At 38.7% G+C, this 18805-nt stretch overlaps 1 protein-coding gene across 2 annotated transcripts in view; it reads left to right on the top strand.

Annotated features, from left to right (window-relative positions):
• Positions 1-18805, top strand: part of COL4A2 (collagen type IV alpha 2 chain) — a 287494-nt gene that overhangs the window by 255476 nt on the left and 13213 nt on the right. For both annotated transcript variants that reach the window (XM_072621981.1, XM_072621982.1), the window contains exons 37-46: positions 576-683; positions 1698-1805; positions 3072-3143; positions 5121-5246; positions 11133-11249; positions 11899-12060; positions 15403-15501; positions 16509-16655; positions 16827-16943; positions 17093-17284. In XM_072621981.1, coding sequence (XP_072478082.1) covers positions 576-683; positions 1698-1805; positions 3072-3143; positions 5121-5246; positions 11133-11249; positions 11899-12060; positions 15403-15501; positions 16509-16655; positions 16827-16943; positions 17093-17284 — 1248 coding nt within the window. The remainder of the gene's footprint in view (positions 1-575; positions 684-1697; positions 1806-3071; positions 3144-5120; positions 5247-11132; positions 11250-11898; positions 12061-15402; positions 15502-16508; positions 16656-16826; positions 16944-17092; positions 17285-18805) is intronic.

Below are 18805 nucleotides of genomic sequence, written 5' to 3'. Positions count from 1 at the left end.
TGAAAGAAGCCAGGTGGTGGAGGAGGCAGAAACAAGAAGGAAAAGCATTTCGGCTACGGAGGACTGGTCTTTTATTTTTAACTTTTATAGTCTTAGACAATGGTCTCAGACACTGAGAAATTAAGTGATTGCCAGGTTCTCTCAATTCATACCTGTCAGTGGCAGAATTTGAACCCAGGATTTCTTGGCCCTGTATCTACTACAGCATGCCCCTTCTCTCTAACAATACAACTTTCATATATTTTTGTATGTATATTTGTGAGATTTTTTTTTTTTGCTTTACTATGGATATTTGTCACAAGGTCTTTGTTTTTCTTTTTTTCCTTTAAATTACTGGGTCAGGTGGAAGGGAAAGAAAGTAAATGTTTGTTCATTAAAACATAAAATGAGAAAGGTTTTTTTAAGTCCTCAAAAGATGTAGAAGGCAGTTGTACTTTTAAACTAGTCACACACCGAACTATTCAAAACCCTGTGTCAGAAAATTATAACACAGAAGCAGTCCTGCCTGCGTGTCCCACAGACCCCAGGTCACAGGGAATGCCAAGGGGTTATTTTAAAAAAATCTCTTGTTGCAGGTGAAAAGGGATTCGCTGGAGAAAAAGGCACGCCAGGAGACCGTGGTTTCGTAGGACTGATGGGCATAAAAGGATCTCAAGGCATCACTGGACTGAAAGGAGAGACAGGTAACTCACCTGTTGCTTCGGGTGAAATATTCACCTGCCTCTGAACAAACAGCTGTTATATATCTATACTGACTATGTTGCCATAACAACGCATGATACCTTGGGCCTACACAATGTGCCGTTTCATGCCATGCGAGAGATACTAGCAAAAAAGTGATAGATTCCCTTTTTCCTTTCTACTGCTAATGTTGTCAACAGGGGAATTAAAGCAAACATGAATCTTAGAAAAAGAACAAGGTGACAAGAGCTTAAAAAATATTTAAGACTTCTTTGTGGCCAAGCAACCATCTCCCATATCTAAGCTAATAATGTGATTTTGAATGGATGGCCTCTGTAGAAATTAAATTATTCTGTTACCTAAGGCAAATAATAAGATGAATTAGATTATTCTTTTTCCTCATTCACACGTAAGAACTTTTGAACAAAAAAGAATATTATAGACAGAATCTTTTAGGAGCTCTATGGTGTCCACATCAAGACTTTGTCTTGCATGTTGAGCAGGAGAAAAGTGCAAGGTGTTTTCTCCTACAGATGGTAGAAAAAAAGAAGCTAATCTTGCTAAAATCAGAATTTTTGTTTATAAGACATTTGGGTTTTCCAGGTTTATACTATGGTTAGTAATTCTCCATACCCTCCACCCCATTTTCAATTGCTGTCCAAAAGGATTCTATGCATTTTGTCCATAACATTGCCACTTTCAGCAAAAGGACAGAACAATAAACATTGGCTTCTGAGAATGGTCTAATACAAGGGTTCTTAACCTGGGGGAGATTTCAGAAAGTCCCTGAGCTTAAATGAGAAAAAATTTCCATCTTTGTTTTCACTAACCTTTCATTTAAATTTTGAATTTCCTTCAATTATCTAAAACCATTATTCTGAGAAAGAGTCCATAGACTCCTCTAGATTGTCAAAAGCATCCATGGCCCAAAAAATATTTCAGGGCCTCTGTAAGGGTGATTATTCTGTCACTTTTCTCTGCGTGTACTTAGAATTAATGATGTATTTGTCCAACAGGTTTCCCAGGACTGACAGGACTCCCAGGATCCCAAGGAGACCCAGGTCGTGCTGGACCTCCTGGTGAAAAAGGAGATTCTGGATGGCCAGGGGCTCCAGGCTTATCAGGTAACACACGCACACACACACACCCCACACTGTTTAAAATCATTGTGAGAGAATGTCCATAAATAATCACCATTGGCAGTCGGGTTTGGGTTTTTTTTTCCGTTCTACCCTCTACTTAATTAAAAAAAAAAGTTTAATTGATATCTTTCCATCATCTTCCTTTGTCAATATATCCACTCCCTCCATCCCCTTCCCCCAAGCCCCTAGCAAGCCATGCTTTGCAACAAATAATGAAAAGGGGGGAAGAAAGAGAATGGGGAGAGAGACAGAGGGAGAAGCAGTTCATTGTAGCTAACCAACATATCAGCTGAATGTGGCAGTATGATGCAATCTTCTATATCCATAGTCACCACCTCTACAAAAGAGAGAGGTGGGTTCATTCAGCTTCTCATTAGAAGCTACTTTATTGAACTTTTGATGGATGAAATGTAGACCTGTAAACAGTGGACATCATGTGAACTGTTTCCAGTTTTCTGGACCAATAAAAACGTCTCCAACAGTCATTAGCAATGCAGGATTTACTTCCCCAAAAAAACAGAAGGAAATATCAGTTGTTGAAATAACCTGCTGTTGAACATCACAAGAACAGGAGATATGAGTTAAATATCACTGCTTCTTCATCTCTATTGATTTCCTATTCCATGGAAAGGGCACATGGCAAGTCAGACTTTCTTTTCTCATTGAGAAAAAAATTGAAAGCATCATAGTGAAATGAATACAACAAGCATTAAGCACCTACTATGGATAAGCTATTAAGGATATTGATATTGTGGACACCGAGACAAGTGTTTCCTGTCAGCTACTTCTGGAAGGCCAAGCCACTCTATCTTGGCACACCATTCATGATACCATAGTCTAAGCCTATAGACAGGATGCAGCCTCTTGTTCCCATTATCAACTACCACAGTCACTGAAAGAATTGGACTTTTCCACTTCCCTAGTTTGGAAATACTGAGTCCAAGAAATCTAAAAGGATGGGACATCCTATCAGACTATCTCTTTTTACGTAGCTTAACTTTAGTGAGTCAAATACATTTTCATGTTTTTTTTTAATAAAAGAGTTATAATAGAGGTTTAGGGAAAACTAATTTAATACACCAAGATAAATATGGTTGCTGCATATTTTCAAGAAAGGTAATGCCTTGTATGAATATGTGTTGTTAATATGTGAGGTGTTTCAGATCAAATACTCCTAAGTGATTTCTACTCATTGGAAATGTAATTTGTATTTTCGGAAATGGGATAATTGTGGGTGAATTCCAACAGGTTTTCCTGGCATCAGAGGACTCAGTGGACTGCATGGCTTACCAGGCACTAAAGGCTTACCCGGATCTCCAGGTACTGACCTGCTGTATTTGGCCTTCTCATCATACATATGCGTTGCAGTAGACTTAGTCTGTGAATTCTGTTGAAAATTTTACAATAACTTTGGGACTAAATTTTTTTTTTTTTTTGGATATAGGTGTTTGACTGGGTTGAAGTATGTAGACAAGGTTGTTGTTGTCGTTGATGAGAGGGTTAATGTTTGTGGGTGCAAGCTGGGATGCCTTTTCTTAGCCTGCAGAAACCAGGGCCTCTAGAAATCTTACAGCCAGCCCTTCTATCTAGAGATTATTTTGAATAAACCTGTCAGCCTCAGAATTCTAAAGACATTCAGTGATTTGGATAGCAAAGACCAGGCCTTCTCTGTGTTCCTTTCATGAAGAGCCTTTGGAAAAAAAGAAAAATAGAAATTTTTAATAGGATCTTTATGTTTATTTTCATGTTTTTGTACAGTGTCATTGTCAAAAAAAATTGACTTTTTCCAAAGTTTTTTTAAATTTTGATTATTTTTTTTAAAAGTAGCATGTAGTAAACAGTTGGTGTCTAATCTATCCCCAGGTATGTTTTGGCATTCTGTAACGATTGTGACATTAAAGGGTCTTTAAGAGCCAGAACTCAAAAAACACAACTGCTTTTCATAGCACTCTTTTGCTACATTTTAAATAGTATCAGTGTGTATTTATTACTGAAAAATGATGCAAGGCCCCATTGTTTCTAAAGGCAGATATAACACAATAAAATGTACATCATGTTAGTTCCTTCTGGGACACCACAATGCCTTTCTTGTGTTGGATTTATTCCTAGAAAGGGAATCATTTCTTATACCATGGAACAATGCCATCCACCATCACTCTCCCTGAGAAATTATTCTTGCTAAAATTTCTACGTGACACAGTAGTGGAAGACTGAGGAGATTCTTAGAGAAAGCCTTCGTCATTTGAAAATTTAATTTATTTTCTAATCCTTTACCCTTCCATTTGTTAGCTAAGGTTACTGAAACAAAAATATGTGGGGCTGAGTACAAGAGCTTATTTCTAAATAACATTTCAGTTACAGGTGACAGTCAGGAACAACTGATATTAGACAAGCACAGTGACTCAAATTTATACTGATAAGGTTTCAAATAATATTTTATTTTCTGTTAATAATAACATAATGAATATAAAAGATACATATTTATTGCATAAATATACAATTCATATAAATTTATCTATATACGTAAATCATATATAACTTATAAATTATATGAGTGTATAATTTATATGTAAATTATTGTTTGTCATTTATTTAAATTTATATAATTTTCTAATTCTAAAATTATCTAATCTAAATCTATCTAATTAATACCTAAATCATGTGAATACCAAATATTTATTGATGATCCATACTGATAAGGTTTTGAATAATATTTTATTTTCTCTTTATTTTTAATAACTGTCATTTATGCAGCAAAGTGCTTTATATATACAAATCTTCACAACAGTCCTTTGTACTACTATTCCTACTTTAGAGATAAGGAAATTGAGGCACAAAAACTAGTAACTTGCCTGTGGTCACTTAAATACCAAGTGAAAACAAGTGGGATTCAACCCCAGGTTTCGTCTGACTCCATTTCCTGCGTTCCTTTTATTATGTCATGGCTCCCTCTACTTATAAACGTACTGAGGGGAAGCTGACAACTGAGAATGGTGGAAAGAAGAGTAGAACATGAATTTTAGGTTTAGGGTGAGACCTACCTTCTGGTCGTGACTGCCACCAAGTTACTGTGTGATCTTGGACCATTTCAACCCCTTGGGTTTTAATTTCTTCAAATACGGAACTAAGAGACTGAACTGATTGAAAATTTACTAACCTTAGGTGTCATTACATTCCTGCTTTTAAGCTGTATTGCATAGCTTGGTTTTACTTGATTGGTTTTACTTGATTTAAGAAAATTAATATTTTATACCTGTGATGCATTAACATCTGATTTCTATTTTAACTCCACAACAGGTGCAGATGGCTACGGGAATCCTGGTTTTCCCGGTCCTTTTGGTGACAAAGGAGAAAGAGGAGAACCTAACATAATTCCAGGTCCCCTGGGAGCACCAGGGCAGAAGGGAGAGAGGGGAAACCTAGGTGAGACATTGAATTTGTCCAAAGATGTGTTATCCCTGATGATAACTTGAATTCAAGAAAAGAAGCCCATGTGCCCATCTATGTAAACAGAGGGCTGGATGAATAAAAGCCAGAGGAGAACTCTGGGAAAGTGCTACTTACTCAGTTGCAGGACACCACAAGCGATGGTCCAATAACATCTTCTGAGCTAAGTCTGATATAGGGAGAGTTTCAAATATGGATAGACTGATCAGGAAAATTTTAATAGGAGTTCTGGCATTTGAGTGAGAAAAGTTCACACGTGTACCAATGTCCATCTATAAACTCTTCTCTACCACTAACTAGATCCTTTGTGGGAGCTAGGGATGTTTACTCAAGGACAAGAGACAACAAGAGGCTAGGTTGCTGTCTTCAAGTATTTGAAGGGTTGTAATACAACAGAAAGATTGGAATTATGCAGGGATCCAGAGGGTAGAACTGGAACCAATGTTTAGAAGCAACAAGAAGGCAGAATCTGTCTCTTCTGAATAATTAGAGCAGTTGAAGGTGAAATGGACCATCACTGGCTATTTTTAAGATGTGTAAGCAAGATGACTCTTCCAGAGCTAAGATTCTATGGTTTTAGACATTCCCCAGTATTCTGCCAGTGGATAGAGTGCCAGTTGTGGAATCAAGAAGATTCATCTTCCCTTGTTCAAATCTGGCCTCAGATGCTATTAGCTGCGTGACCCTGGGCAAGTCAGTTCACCCTGTTTGCCTCAGTTTCCTCATCTGTAAAATGATCTGGAGAAGAAAATGGCAAACCACTTCACTTTCCTCACCAAGAAAACCCCAAGCAAGGTCACAAAGAGTCAGACAGGACTGAAAATGTCCGAACAGCAACAAAAATATTCCACCAGACATTTTCTTTCTGAATTTTCAAATGACAAATGCATGTCTATATAAGAAGAGGTATTATAGCCCCTGTACTTGCAATTATTAACCTATCAACCATTCACATATATATATATATATATATACATATAATATACACATGTGTGTATATGTACTATATACATATATATATCTCTATATATCTTTGTTGTTACCTGCTGTTTCATGAAAGTAGCAAATAAGTAGAGCCAGTGGTTGATCATTTCAGAGATCTTAAAACAGCAGGCCATTTGTGGTAGATTTCCTCCCTCCCCAACTCCCTGCCTTGCTCTGCCCCCCATCCTCTTAATTCTTCAGATTACAGAACCAAATGGCCCAGATAACATAAGGAAAGATGATCTCTTTAAAGACATTTAAAGTGTACATTAATCTATATGTGACACTCTTATTTACTCTTCAGACAGTTACTAGCTGTGTGACCCTGGGCAAGTCACTTCACCCTGTTTGCCTCCGTTTTCTCATCTGTAAAATGAGCTGGAGAAGGAAATGACAAACCGTTCCCCTACCTTTGCCAAGAAAATACCAAGAGAGGTCAAAAAAAGTTAACCATGACTGAAAAACGACTAAACAACAACAGAAAATTAGGAAACTATTGTGAATCTGATTTCCACTCATTCCAATGAGTCTTTTATACTGACATCTTTCATTCATGGCATTTCATCACTAATTGTAATGTCATCCAGTGCTTTTGCTTAAATTTAAGTTTCAGCTGATAGTTAAACTTTGGACTTTGCCAAATTGGCTTCTTGTTGGATTAGCCCTATATTTGCAGCATCACAGATTTAGGAATGAAAGGGACTAATGAGGCCACTTAATCGAACGCCAAACCCCCATTTTACATGAGGAAACTGAGACTCCAGAAGGTTTAGTAACTTGCCCAAGGTCACACAGGTAGTCATTCTTAGCTGTGGCATGTGAACCAAGAATCTTTGACTTCACATCATTATGCTACATTCCCAATCAACATTCAGTTTCTTCTTACTGAAAATATGTCAGATATTTCATCCATGCCTGGCCAACTTTTGATTGTTGGATGGCATTTTCAATGGAATCTACTATCCATTGTCTAGCTTTTTTTATTTCCATAGTTATGAAGATCAGTAGGAGGATCTTTGAGAAAATGACCGTGTTTCTCTGTTAATTCCAACCACATGACTCATGATTGCTAAATACTCTCATTAATGGAGCTCTAATAACTGTAGTTAGTTCTGCTTTTGTTAAAAAAAAAAATAAAAAAAAGGCAGCCAGGAAGGCAAGCAACTAGCATTGATCAAATAGAAACCAGTCTAGAGATGTCATGAGATCCTCTTCTTACTCAAAAGTTTTCCACTATTTTCTGAGACTTAAAAATCTCTTGTAGTTATTTTATAATCTCCTTGAGGACAGAGACTGTCTTTTTTCTTGTATTTGTATCTCGGTTGCTTATCACAGTGCCTGACTCATAATAAAGGCTTAATAAATATCAGTTGACTGCCTTAGATGTCATTTTTCATCCAGCTACAGCTGATGGTATTGAATACTTTTAGGTTCAATAAATCCAACCTGTTGCTGTTCATAATTAATCATATTGAAGAGGTATAGATATTTATAATCTTTCTCCTATTATGTATTTCCTTCTTGCTGCTCTGAATATGCATGGATAGAAACATTTCTGTGGTCTTTATGTCCAAATTCTTCCAATTCTGAACATCTCTCAGTTCTGCTGTGATAGATGTTAGCATGTCGTAAAGACAGAAGGAGGAAATACAGCAAGCCACTTTTCAAGGTTCAGAATTCACAATTTATAGGTTCTAGTATGCTGTGCCAATGTCTTCTCTCCTCATTCTCTCACAATAGGAAGGTTGTCATTCAATCGTTTTTCAGTTGTGTCTGACTGCTCATGACCCCGTTTGGGGTTTTCTTGACAAAGATATTGGAAGGGTTTGTCCTTTCCTTCTCCAGCTGATTTTACAGATGAGGAAACTGAGGTAAATAAGGTTAAGCGACTTTCCCAGAGTCACATAGCTAGGAAGCATTGGAGGCCAGATGAGTCTTCCTGACTCCAGCCCTGGCACTCTATCCACAGTGCCCCCAGCCGTTCCTACAGGAAGATACTTTCCAATAATAATACTCATATCAGCTAGTGCCTATGTACTGCCTTAAGGTTTGTGAGGTGCTTTACATATGTTAACTCATTGATCCTCGCATGATTCTGTGAGGTAGGTACTATTCTTACCCGCATTATCAAATGAGATAATATGTGTAAAGCACTTAGCGCAGTGCCTGGCACATATCATACGTTCTATATAAGTGTGTATTCCCTTCCCATTTTACAGATGAGGAAACTTAAGACACAAAGAGGTTTAGTGACTTTCTCAATATCACAGCTAGTAAGTATCTAAGGCAAGATTTGAACTCACATGTTTGTGACTTAAAACCCCATGCTTTTCCACCGTATCACCTAACTGCCCGACCATATAGCTAGCGTTTTCAGTGTTTTAAGGTTTGCAAAGTGCTGTACAAATATCATTCTATTTGATCCTCACAAAAACCCTGGGAAGTAGGGGCTCTTTCCTCCATTTTATAGCTGAAGAAACTGAGAAAATGGAGATTAAATGGCTTGCCCAAGACCACAAAGCCAGTAATTGCCTGAGTCCGGATTTGAATTCAGGTCTTCCTAACTCCAAGCCTATAAACTCTATCACTTGTGTGACATTTTTTAGGTGCTGTGAGTTGGGTGGCAGTATTTTGGGTTAGCCCTTACCCTTAATCATGGAACCTAAAAGAAAGTAAGGGATGGGGAAAATGTTGCCCTAAATGGGGAGAAGCTCAGGAGAGGGGAGGAGTTATCTTAAGAGATTTCATAGATTTCCTTCTTAAAGTGAATCTCTACCACTCACCCAGAAATGACAGGTCACTCATGTCAACTCTATATCACCTTGATCCAGGATAATAAAGAACAAAGATAAACTAAATTTACTGATAATCCTGCAGTATCATTTTTTTACCCTTTGTTTCAACTTTCTCCTCCACCAAAACTTTACCCAGAGCTGTTATGAAGTGCCAAAACAAACTAATTTGCGTTTGATTCCCTTTCCTTAGCGGGCTTTCTACACTTGAGGTGCTAATGAGCTGTGAAAAACCAAGGCCTGACTCCCTCAGGCCAGGGAGCTGAATAATGATGGTCCTTGAGTAAGACAAAGTTAGCAGTGACCACTATAAGAAAATAGGGGTGAAGGGAGAGTTACGTTCATGAATAGAGGGAGGACCCATAACAATGCGATGACATCCAAGCTTGGGAGAGTACATGGGTCGTATGTACATTTCATTTCTAGGAATAAGGACATGAAATGATTTCTCTGTAGGTTAAAAGACAGTGGGAGAGTTTCAAGTCCTTCTGAAATGAAGCCATCATATACCCACTGGAATATCATCATTCATTAACCAATTCTCAGTGCTTCTGACCACTTGGCACGTTGTAAAGTGATGATTTTATCCGTTTAATTCCTCCAACAGTTGTTAAGCATATACACTATGGGCAACATTGTTAGGTGCCAGAATTTCAAAAATAAAAACAAGAGTCACTGTCCTCACGGGAACTTACAGTCTAATGGAGGAATAGTTAATTAATTAGGTAGTTAATTAATTCCAATTGGAGGAACATAATGATAACATATAATAATATATTAATAACACATAATAGGACACATCAAGTATATTCCAATCAGATCAAAGAACGATTCTTGACAAATAAAATTTTAGTGAAAGTCATGTTGAGGAATGGCTAACTAAACAAGTTGTGGTAAGTGATCATGATGGAATACTGGAAGAAATGATGAGCAGGTGGATTTTAGAAAAACATGAGAAGATTTGTATGAAATAATGAAGAGAGAAGTGAACCAAACCAAGAGAAGGTTCTATATAGTAACAGCGATATTGTTCAAAGAGTAAGTGTGAAGTTCTTCTGAGTATTATGAATACTCAGATCAGCTACAATGGACCCAAGAAGGAAGATGCTATCCACCTTGAGAAAGAATTGATAAATAGAATGTACATAGTAAGGTTTTACATATGTACATATACATATATTTCTGTGACACATGGTGGGTGGTTGAAGTACAGAATGGGGAGAAAGGGAGTGAGATCATTCAGAACTTAAAATGTAACAAAAGATCAATTTAATTTCTTAAAAAAGAAAATTATAGATTGAGAACACATTTTTTACCAAATGGGGAAGAGAGGAAGTTTTTGAGTTGGCAGGGCCTGATCTGGGTCTTAAAAGCAAAAAAGAATTTCAACATGGAGAAAGTGTGCTCTAAGCATGAGGGGCTCAAAAAAATTCCCATTTCCTTAAATGCAAAGAAATGGGAGAATGTTGAATAAGATCAGGGATTATTTGGCTGGGATAGGTAGTATGTAAATGGGAGTGGGAAGGATTATGTTTATTCTTCGGTTGTATCTGACACTTTGTGAACCCATTTGGGGTTTTCTTGGCAAAGATCCTGAAGTGATTTGTCATTTTATTCTCCTGCTCATTTTACAGATGAGGAAACTAAGGCAAACAGGGCTAAGTGGTTTGCCCACAGCTAGTGTGTCTGTGACCAGACTTTGAGTTGATCAAGATTAAATTTCCCTTATTCCAAGACCTAATTCTATCTACTGCACCAAAGTAGGGAGGATAATCTAGAGCCATATTAGGAAATGGCCTTCAATGAGAACTTTGTATTTTATCTTCTAAGTAATAGGTAGCCACTGAAGTTTTTGAAGAGGGGAGTGACATTGTCAGGCTGGTACATTAGTAAGATTATTTTGGGTGGCAATAGTATGATAGCCTCAGTGAGAAGTGATGACAGCCCGAAGTAAGGCATTAACAATGTTAATGGAGAGGAGAATATGAGAGATGATAAGGAGGTAGAGCTGACAGAACTCAGTACAAATAATCTGGGTTTTTTCCTATTGTGTTAGAAGCAATGCTATTTTTTTTTTAATCCTCAGGGCAACCAGGTCCTTCTGGTAGCCCAGGAATTGAAGGACTTCCAGGATTCACTGCACCTTCCAATATCTCTGGGTTACCAGGTGACAAAGGAGCACCAGGTCTATTTGGAATACAGGGTAAGCTATATATTTTGTAATTGTGCTTGGAGATCTTTAGGTAGTTAGTTGTTAGCTAACCAGCATGATACAAGTGTAAAACTTTCACACATCTTTCATTTTCACACTATCTTCTGACCATTGTCAAAAAAATGTGGTTCAAAAAACTTGTCATTTCCTTTCTTCCTAACCACACTTACCTTTGAGGACCTGGAGAAGGACCTCACACCAACCCAGAATGCATTGAGAGTACAAAAGCCACTCCTTAATCATGTTTTTGCAGGGTATTGACCTGCTAGCTATTGTGATGGCAGTATCCCCTGACCTATTTTGTTATAGTCAGCTTTTGATTATTTACACCAGGAGCAGATACTGCCCAGTATCATGAACTTTGGAACAGACTGTAGAACATCCTCCCAGAAAACCTGCCTTCCTAATTATGATTTATCTAAACTCATGTTAAATATCAGTCTGCATTTCCTGAACACATATCCGCTAAACAGCAAGATGTAGAATGTGTTAGATAGCAAAAGGAAGTCAATTTATTATTAAAGATTTCTCATCAACAAGGTCTTCTTTTGTACTCCTATAACTGAGAGTACCTTTGAATCCCCCAGATCAACAGAAAAATATGATTTGTTTCCTCTTGTCTAACCGCTGATGTCTACAGGTTACCGAGGCCCCCCAGGAGCACCTGGACCATCATCTTCTCCTGGAATCAAAGGAGATGCAGGAAGTCCAGGCCTTACAGGAGAAAGGGGACCCAAAGGATGGCCAGGAGATCCTGGACCCCAAGGCAGACCTGGAGTGTATGGACTCCCAGGAGAAAAAGGTCATTTTCCACAAAACTAATGAATGTCTTGATTTGGTCATGAATGGAGGGACTCGAGGTGGGGGGGGGGAGAAGAAGAGGAGGGGAGAGCAAATGAAAAGAGAAGATTAAACAAGAGAGAGGGTAATTATTATTTAGCATTATGAGTATTGAGACATTTAATACAACTCAGCAAATAATTATAATGCATTGATTAAGGCCAAGGAACTATTCTGAGCATTGGGGATGGCAGATAGGGATTGGACTTGCAATTTTATTGGCATAGAGAGCTGCTGATAAGAAACTTCCTCTTCCAATGTAGGTGGGCATCTTCTCTGCAAAAGACTTTTTTTTTTTTAATGAAATCCTGTGTAAAAGTATTATTGTTGTTGAGTGATTTGAGTCTGTCCATCTCTGTGTGATGCCATTTAGGGTTTTCTCAGCAAAGATACTAGAGTGATTAGCCATTTCTTTCTCCAGTTCATTTTACAGATAAGGAAACTGAGACAAATAGGGTTAAGTGACTTGCCCAGAATCACATAGCTAGTACATGTCTGAGGCCAGATTTGGACTCAGGAAGATGAGTCTTCCTGACTCTTTATCCACTGTGCCACCTAGCACCCTGCAACCTGTAGACTTGAAGGACTTCTAGAGCATTGAGAGGTTAAATGACCTTGCCAGGGTTACACAGCTAGTCAGTGTCAGAGGCAGGTCTTGTGCCCAGGTCTTCCTGGTCTGAGGCCACCCTGTCTCTCCAAACACTACACAGTGACAAAAATGAAACAGTGGAGGTAACATCTTCTCTAGGAAACAGTTCATGTACACTAATTCATTTGCACAGATAAGCAAATGCCAGGTAAATGGAAAAGGTACAAAACCCAGATAGCTATAAGAATTAGGAAAGGGATCCCATAGGAGGAGACACCCAAGGTGAGCCTTGAAGGATGGTGAGAGTTCCAAGAGGCTGAGGTGAGGTAAGAATGCAATTCAGACATGGAAGAAGAGATTGTCTAAAATGGCACAGGAGTGGGAGGTTCAAGGCACTGTTTAGCTGGAATGGAAGGTACATGTAGGGGAGTAATATCAAATAAGTCTCAAAAGGTGGGTGGAAGCCAGAGTGTACAGAACCCTAAATGACAAGTTGAGAGCCTTGTATTTTATCTTAGAGGCAACAGAAAGCCACAGAATTCTTGAGTTGACAAATAACATAGTCAGACCTGTACTTTAAGAAGATTGTTTTGTAAATAAATAAACTTAAAAATTTTTTTTAAAAAAAGAAGATCGTTTTGGCAACATTGTTGAGAATGGATTGAAGAAGAGAGCTATCCTAAAAAGTAAAGAAGGCTAGAAGGCTATGACAGGAATCCACTGGTGAGATAATGAGGTCCTATTCTAGGGTGATGGCAATATGGCTGGAGAGAAGGGAACAGATGCATGAAATGTTGTGGAGATAGAATTGACCAGATTTACTAACTGACTGGATATGAGAGGTAAGGAAGAGAGAAGTCAAACATTTTTCTGAGGTTGCCAAAATGGAATAAAACCAAAAAAAAGTCAGATAAAAATGGGATAAAAAGGAAAAAAAGAATTTCAGTACTCAACAGAAATAGGAAGTTTTGGAATGGCAGGTTTAAAGAGGAAGATGAAGGAATCCATTTTGGATGTGAGTTTGAGATACCTGTCAGGCATCCAGGTGAAATTTTCCATTCAAACTAATAGCGATGCAGACCTGGTGAGAGTGATTAAGTCTGGATACATAAATTGGGAATTATCTGTACAGATGTGACTTGACAAAGAAACTAATGAGATCACTGAGAGAGGAGAAAGAAGAAAACAGGTTCCAGGGCAATATTGGGAGACATTTGTAGTTGGGCCAAAGAGAAGGAGCAGCCATATGTGGAAAGAAAACCAGAGGAGAGGAGACTCATGAGAGCAAAAGAGGCAAGGGAGATCAGGGATAGGGTGGTTGGTGTTATCAAAAGCTGAAAAGAGGTCAAGAAGGGTGAGGACTGACCAAAAGTCATTTCTATTGCTAAATTGAATATAGAATGAATAAGATATCATTGTGAACTTTGGAAAGAGAAGTTTCAGTCAAGTGGTGATTTTGAAAACAAAATTACCTGTATTTGAAAAGTGAATAGGAATTGAAGAATGTGGAGAGAGCAAATGTAAAGAGATCTCTTCTCAGAGGTCAGCTCTTAAAAGGAGAGATACAGGAAAACAGCTTAAAGAGATGGAAAGATGAAATGAAGGTTTTTAAAGAATGGAGTAGAAGGCATATTTGGATGGAGCAGCGAAAGGACCCACTAGATGAGGAGGTGAGAGTGGGAGAAGGAATGATTGAAAGGACAAATACCAGGCAAGAATGGTGGGGAGACAAGAGGAGAAGAGGACATAGAAGGTTTTTGAGTTGTAGAGTAGAAGTGAAAAAAGAGATGGTTCACAACAAACTGTCCCTTTTTTCTTAGTCAAGATACTGGTGCTCTGCTGAGAGGGAATGATGTAGACATTTTGAGGAGAAAATAGTTCTGGAATAGATACTGAGGAGAATGTGATAGAGGGTCATTCAGGGACAAATAAAGGAATTGTTGTCTGGCAGTAAGGTTGCGTGCAGTGGAGACTACATGGTACAAAATTGTAGTGGACCTATTTAACGTGGTTGTATCACCTCCTCCAATAGCTTTCAAAAGGATCTAAGTAGGAATAGAGAAGGCAAAGGGTAGGAGTAATCCAACTTTGAGGTTGAGTGTGTACAGCAATCAGTCAAAAGGACAAGTAATTTAAAAAAAAATAGAGAATATTGTACAGCTTAACCGGTTAAATATAGGGTCCTGATTACAAAGGGTAGAAATTGAGGCCTGGGCAGGAGAGATGGACTGAGAAAGCAGAGAAGGCAAAAGTAACTGCATGTCACATTGAGATAAAAAAATAGATTTAGGAATGGGGCAGCTAGGTGGCAAAGTAAATAGAGCCCTGGCTTTGGAATCATGCACTCATCTTCCTGTGTTCAAATCTGAATTCAAACACTTACTACCTTTGTGATGCTAGGCAAGACATTTAACCCTGTTTACTTCAGTTCGTCTGTAAAATGAGCTGAAGAAGGAAATGGCAAACCACTCCAGTGTCTTTGCCAAGAAAACCCCAAATGGGGTCATAAAGAATCAGACACAACTGAAATGACTAAACAGCAAGAAATGGGGCAGAGAGGGAGATAGAAGGATAAGAGGTTATGACCAAATAGAGGAATTTCAGAATTTTAGATCCTAGAGGGAGAACTGTGCCCCTGAGGAGGGAAAATGTAGTTGAAATTGATGAATGGAGAGATCAAACATACATAACATAAATGTGCCATGTATATTGAAGGACCCAAAGGACAGCAAGGACTCATGGGATACCATGGGATACCAGGAAATATTGGTGACAGAGGCCCCAAGGGACCTAAAGGAGACAGAGGATTACCTGGTAAGTATGTGTCTTCAGGGCTACAACCACTAACTTCTCTAGGGATGCTGAAAGTGGGCAGCTGAGGAGTAAATCTCTATGTGAGTTTACTCTCTAAGTACCTACAGGGGTAAAATAAATAATTTAAGGCATCCCTGCGTGAGCTCTCAATTGTTCCTCATTTCAACTCAACAAATTTTATTGAATGTTTGCAATGTTCCAGGCAATGTGCTAGGTAATGGGGATACAAAGACCTTCCCTCGCCAAAAAAGTCCCTGCTTTCAGAGAATTTATGTTCTCTTTAGGGGAAGCAACAAATATACTTATAAGTATATGCAAAATATTTACAGAACAAATATGATGTGACTTAGATAGTAGGCGGTGCAGAAGGAAACCAGAGAAGGCGTCCTAATATGGAAGTCTGGAAACCAAGAATCTGCTGTTGGCCGTGTTACTCTGACTGCCTATGGGGATAGCTATAAAAAGAAATGAATAATACCTCGTCCTGAAATAACTAAATATTAATGCTATAGAGAAGATCACATTTGGACTCCACTCTAGAGTTGTATGTAGTTCGTAAGCACTTAATGAAGATTTGATTTAAAATAAAAGGAAGCAGAGGTGAAGTTGTTGAAATTAATTGCTGTAGATAAAAGTTTGCTGTTATTACCTCTGGGAATCTGATTAACAACACAAGTGAGACTTGCTCAGCCATTGCTTAAGAAGCCATTTCCTTTGAACTGTGCATTCTTAAACATAACACATTAGTACAATGATACCTAGTAATACTATTCTGTCATCCTGTGAAGAAAAGTCCTGATGGTATTTGATAGAGATCCACATAGTCTGTTTGCCAAGTTCTTGCTCAGATAAATAGAATTCTTATCTGTCTGGTTCGCAAAAGGTCATGTTTTTCCAGGTACAGCTTTGAGATCTGATTTTGGCAGCTACCAGTGGATGTAGGCTAGGTTTTAGGTCAATAGCTAATGTTTCTTATATATCTTGGTACCTTTCTCTCTCCTTCCTAGGTCCTCCTGGTGCTATAGGATCTCCTGGGATTCCAGGAATTCCCCTGAAGATTGCCACAGAACCTGGGGTGGCAGGTCCCCAAGGAAGGAGAGGACCCATTGGAATGCAAGGAGAGATGGGTCCCCAGGGCCCTCCAGGTGATCCAGGTAGGAACGTGAACTGGAATTGAAATATGGAGGCATCAAGGAAAATCAGGGGTGAAATGTTTGTCTTTTTAAAATTCATTTCTATGAGGATTTCACACATTTATTACATACCTAGCATAGTTATTTGTTTTCCATTTATTCTTATTGATACTAAACTTTGTGGCTATCCAGGTTTACGAGGACTACCTGGAAATCCAGGACCCCAAGGAAGAGGTGGTATTTCAGCCCTTCCAGGCTTCAGAGGTGACCAAGGTCCCACAGGTCTTCAAGGACCAGTAGGCCAAGAAGGTAAGCAATGAACCAAATCATGAGGAAAGGAAGTAACACACTCCAGGCATCCCAAAAGATGACATGATTGTTTCTCCCTTGTCGGTCTTGATTAGCTTCGTTTTCAAAGAGTCACTAAGCAAATGGACTGATTTCTTCTTAATTTCCAGGTGAGCCAGGGAGACCAGGAAGTCCTGGGCTACCTGGCATGCCAGGCCGCAGCGTTAGCATTGGTTATCTCCTGGTGAAACACAGCCAAACTGATCAAGAACCAATGTGTCCAGTTGGAATGAATAAACTCTGGAGTGGGTACAGTCTACTGTACTTTGAAGGCCAAGAAAAAGCACACAACCAAGACCTTGGTAGGTAGAGTCTGGACCTATCCAGTCTCCAAGGCTTCTGTAATGTTTCTCAAAAGTCTTTATATGGTCTGTTCAGTTATTTGGCACTAAAAGGGCTACACGTCAGAGACCTGAATGAGGTTCTTTCATCTCTTGTCAGTGTGACACCAATCACAGCAGCACACCTGTGGACCACTACTGGGAATCATTTTAAGGGTCTAATTGCATAATATAGTGAACTCTCTATTCACCAGTAAACTAAAACATTATTCAGTAAAGTAAAGCATGACATTTATAGCAACATCCTTAAACAAAACATGTCATCTAATGCACATATGTATCTCATAACATTCAGTATTTCATATGGCACATAGCATACATCATTGCATCCCCAAAGTCAGGGAGTCCCAGTCTAGGGTCTTCCCTGGCACAATGCATCCTTAAGGGGTAGCAGAAAATACCACACCATGCACCCCTAGGTCACTGTAAGAACAATCCCCTTAATCAATTCACAGTGTCGAAGAAAAGTCCTCTCATGTTGACTCGAGGCTGACTTCCAAACCCCATGGCTCCTTCTCCTTGTCTCAGCTCACAGGGCTGTTCCACTCCAAACTCTTCCTGCTTCTGCCTGATAGCAGGCTTCAGGGGCTCCTTTCTGCAGCTTCTGTATCTAGGAAAACAAAGCTTAACAGGGCTATAACAATACATTGCCAGTGCCATCAAGACAGGATTTCTGTCTGAGAAATTAACACAGACCAACAGACAGGGCTTCTGTCTGAGAAATCAATACAGACCGACAGGCAGGGCTTCTGTCTGAGAAATCAATACAGACCAACAGACAGGGCTTCTGTCCGAGAAATCAATACAGACCAACAGACAGGGCTTCTGTCTGAGAAATCAATACAGACCGACAGGCAGGGCTTCTGTCTGAGAAATTAACACAGACCAATAAGGGGAGCACCAATATCACAAACATTCTTTCAGTTAGTTCACTCCACAAGCAAGTCCCCTAGCTGCTTACTTCTCTCAGCTCAGCTTCTCTTTCTACTCTCTCTTCTACAAGTATATATATATATGTATACACACACATACATATATGTATACATATACATACATATATATACATATACATGTTTCCAATCAAAGACTCAATTGGCTAAAACTCAGTGCAGAAAAAGAGCAAAAAATCCTATTTTGCTTGCTGTTACAGTCAATTATCTTCCACTGAATCATAGGTAATTGCAAACATTTGTAAATCAAGATAATAATAATATAAAATTCAAATAAAACAATAAATAAGATAAATGATCATGAAAATAACTAAATTTTTTAAGCATCTTAAATTTCAAACAATAATAATGGGACATAAAAGAATTTCCTGCCCTTTTAATACCATAGTCATCCTCTACGGGTCCATCAAAGGCCTAGTGGCCCCTCTATGCCCTTCTTTACCTTTGAAGTTTCCCATTTACATATTTTCATCTTCTCAAATTTCATTGCATGTACCACAAATAGGTTATGAGTAATAGGAGAAAGAGTTTT

This window comes from Notamacropus eugenii, chromosome 6, assembly GCF_028372415.1.
Source record: "Notamacropus eugenii isolate mMacEug1 chromosome 6, mMacEug1.pri_v2, whole genome shotgun sequence".
NCBI classification, from domain to species: Eukaryota; Metazoa; Chordata; class Mammalia; order Diprotodontia; family Macropodidae; genus Notamacropus; species Notamacropus eugenii.
The sequence above is the reverse complement of the archived record's forward strand: the minus strand, read 5'-3'. Positions and strand labels throughout refer to the sequence as shown.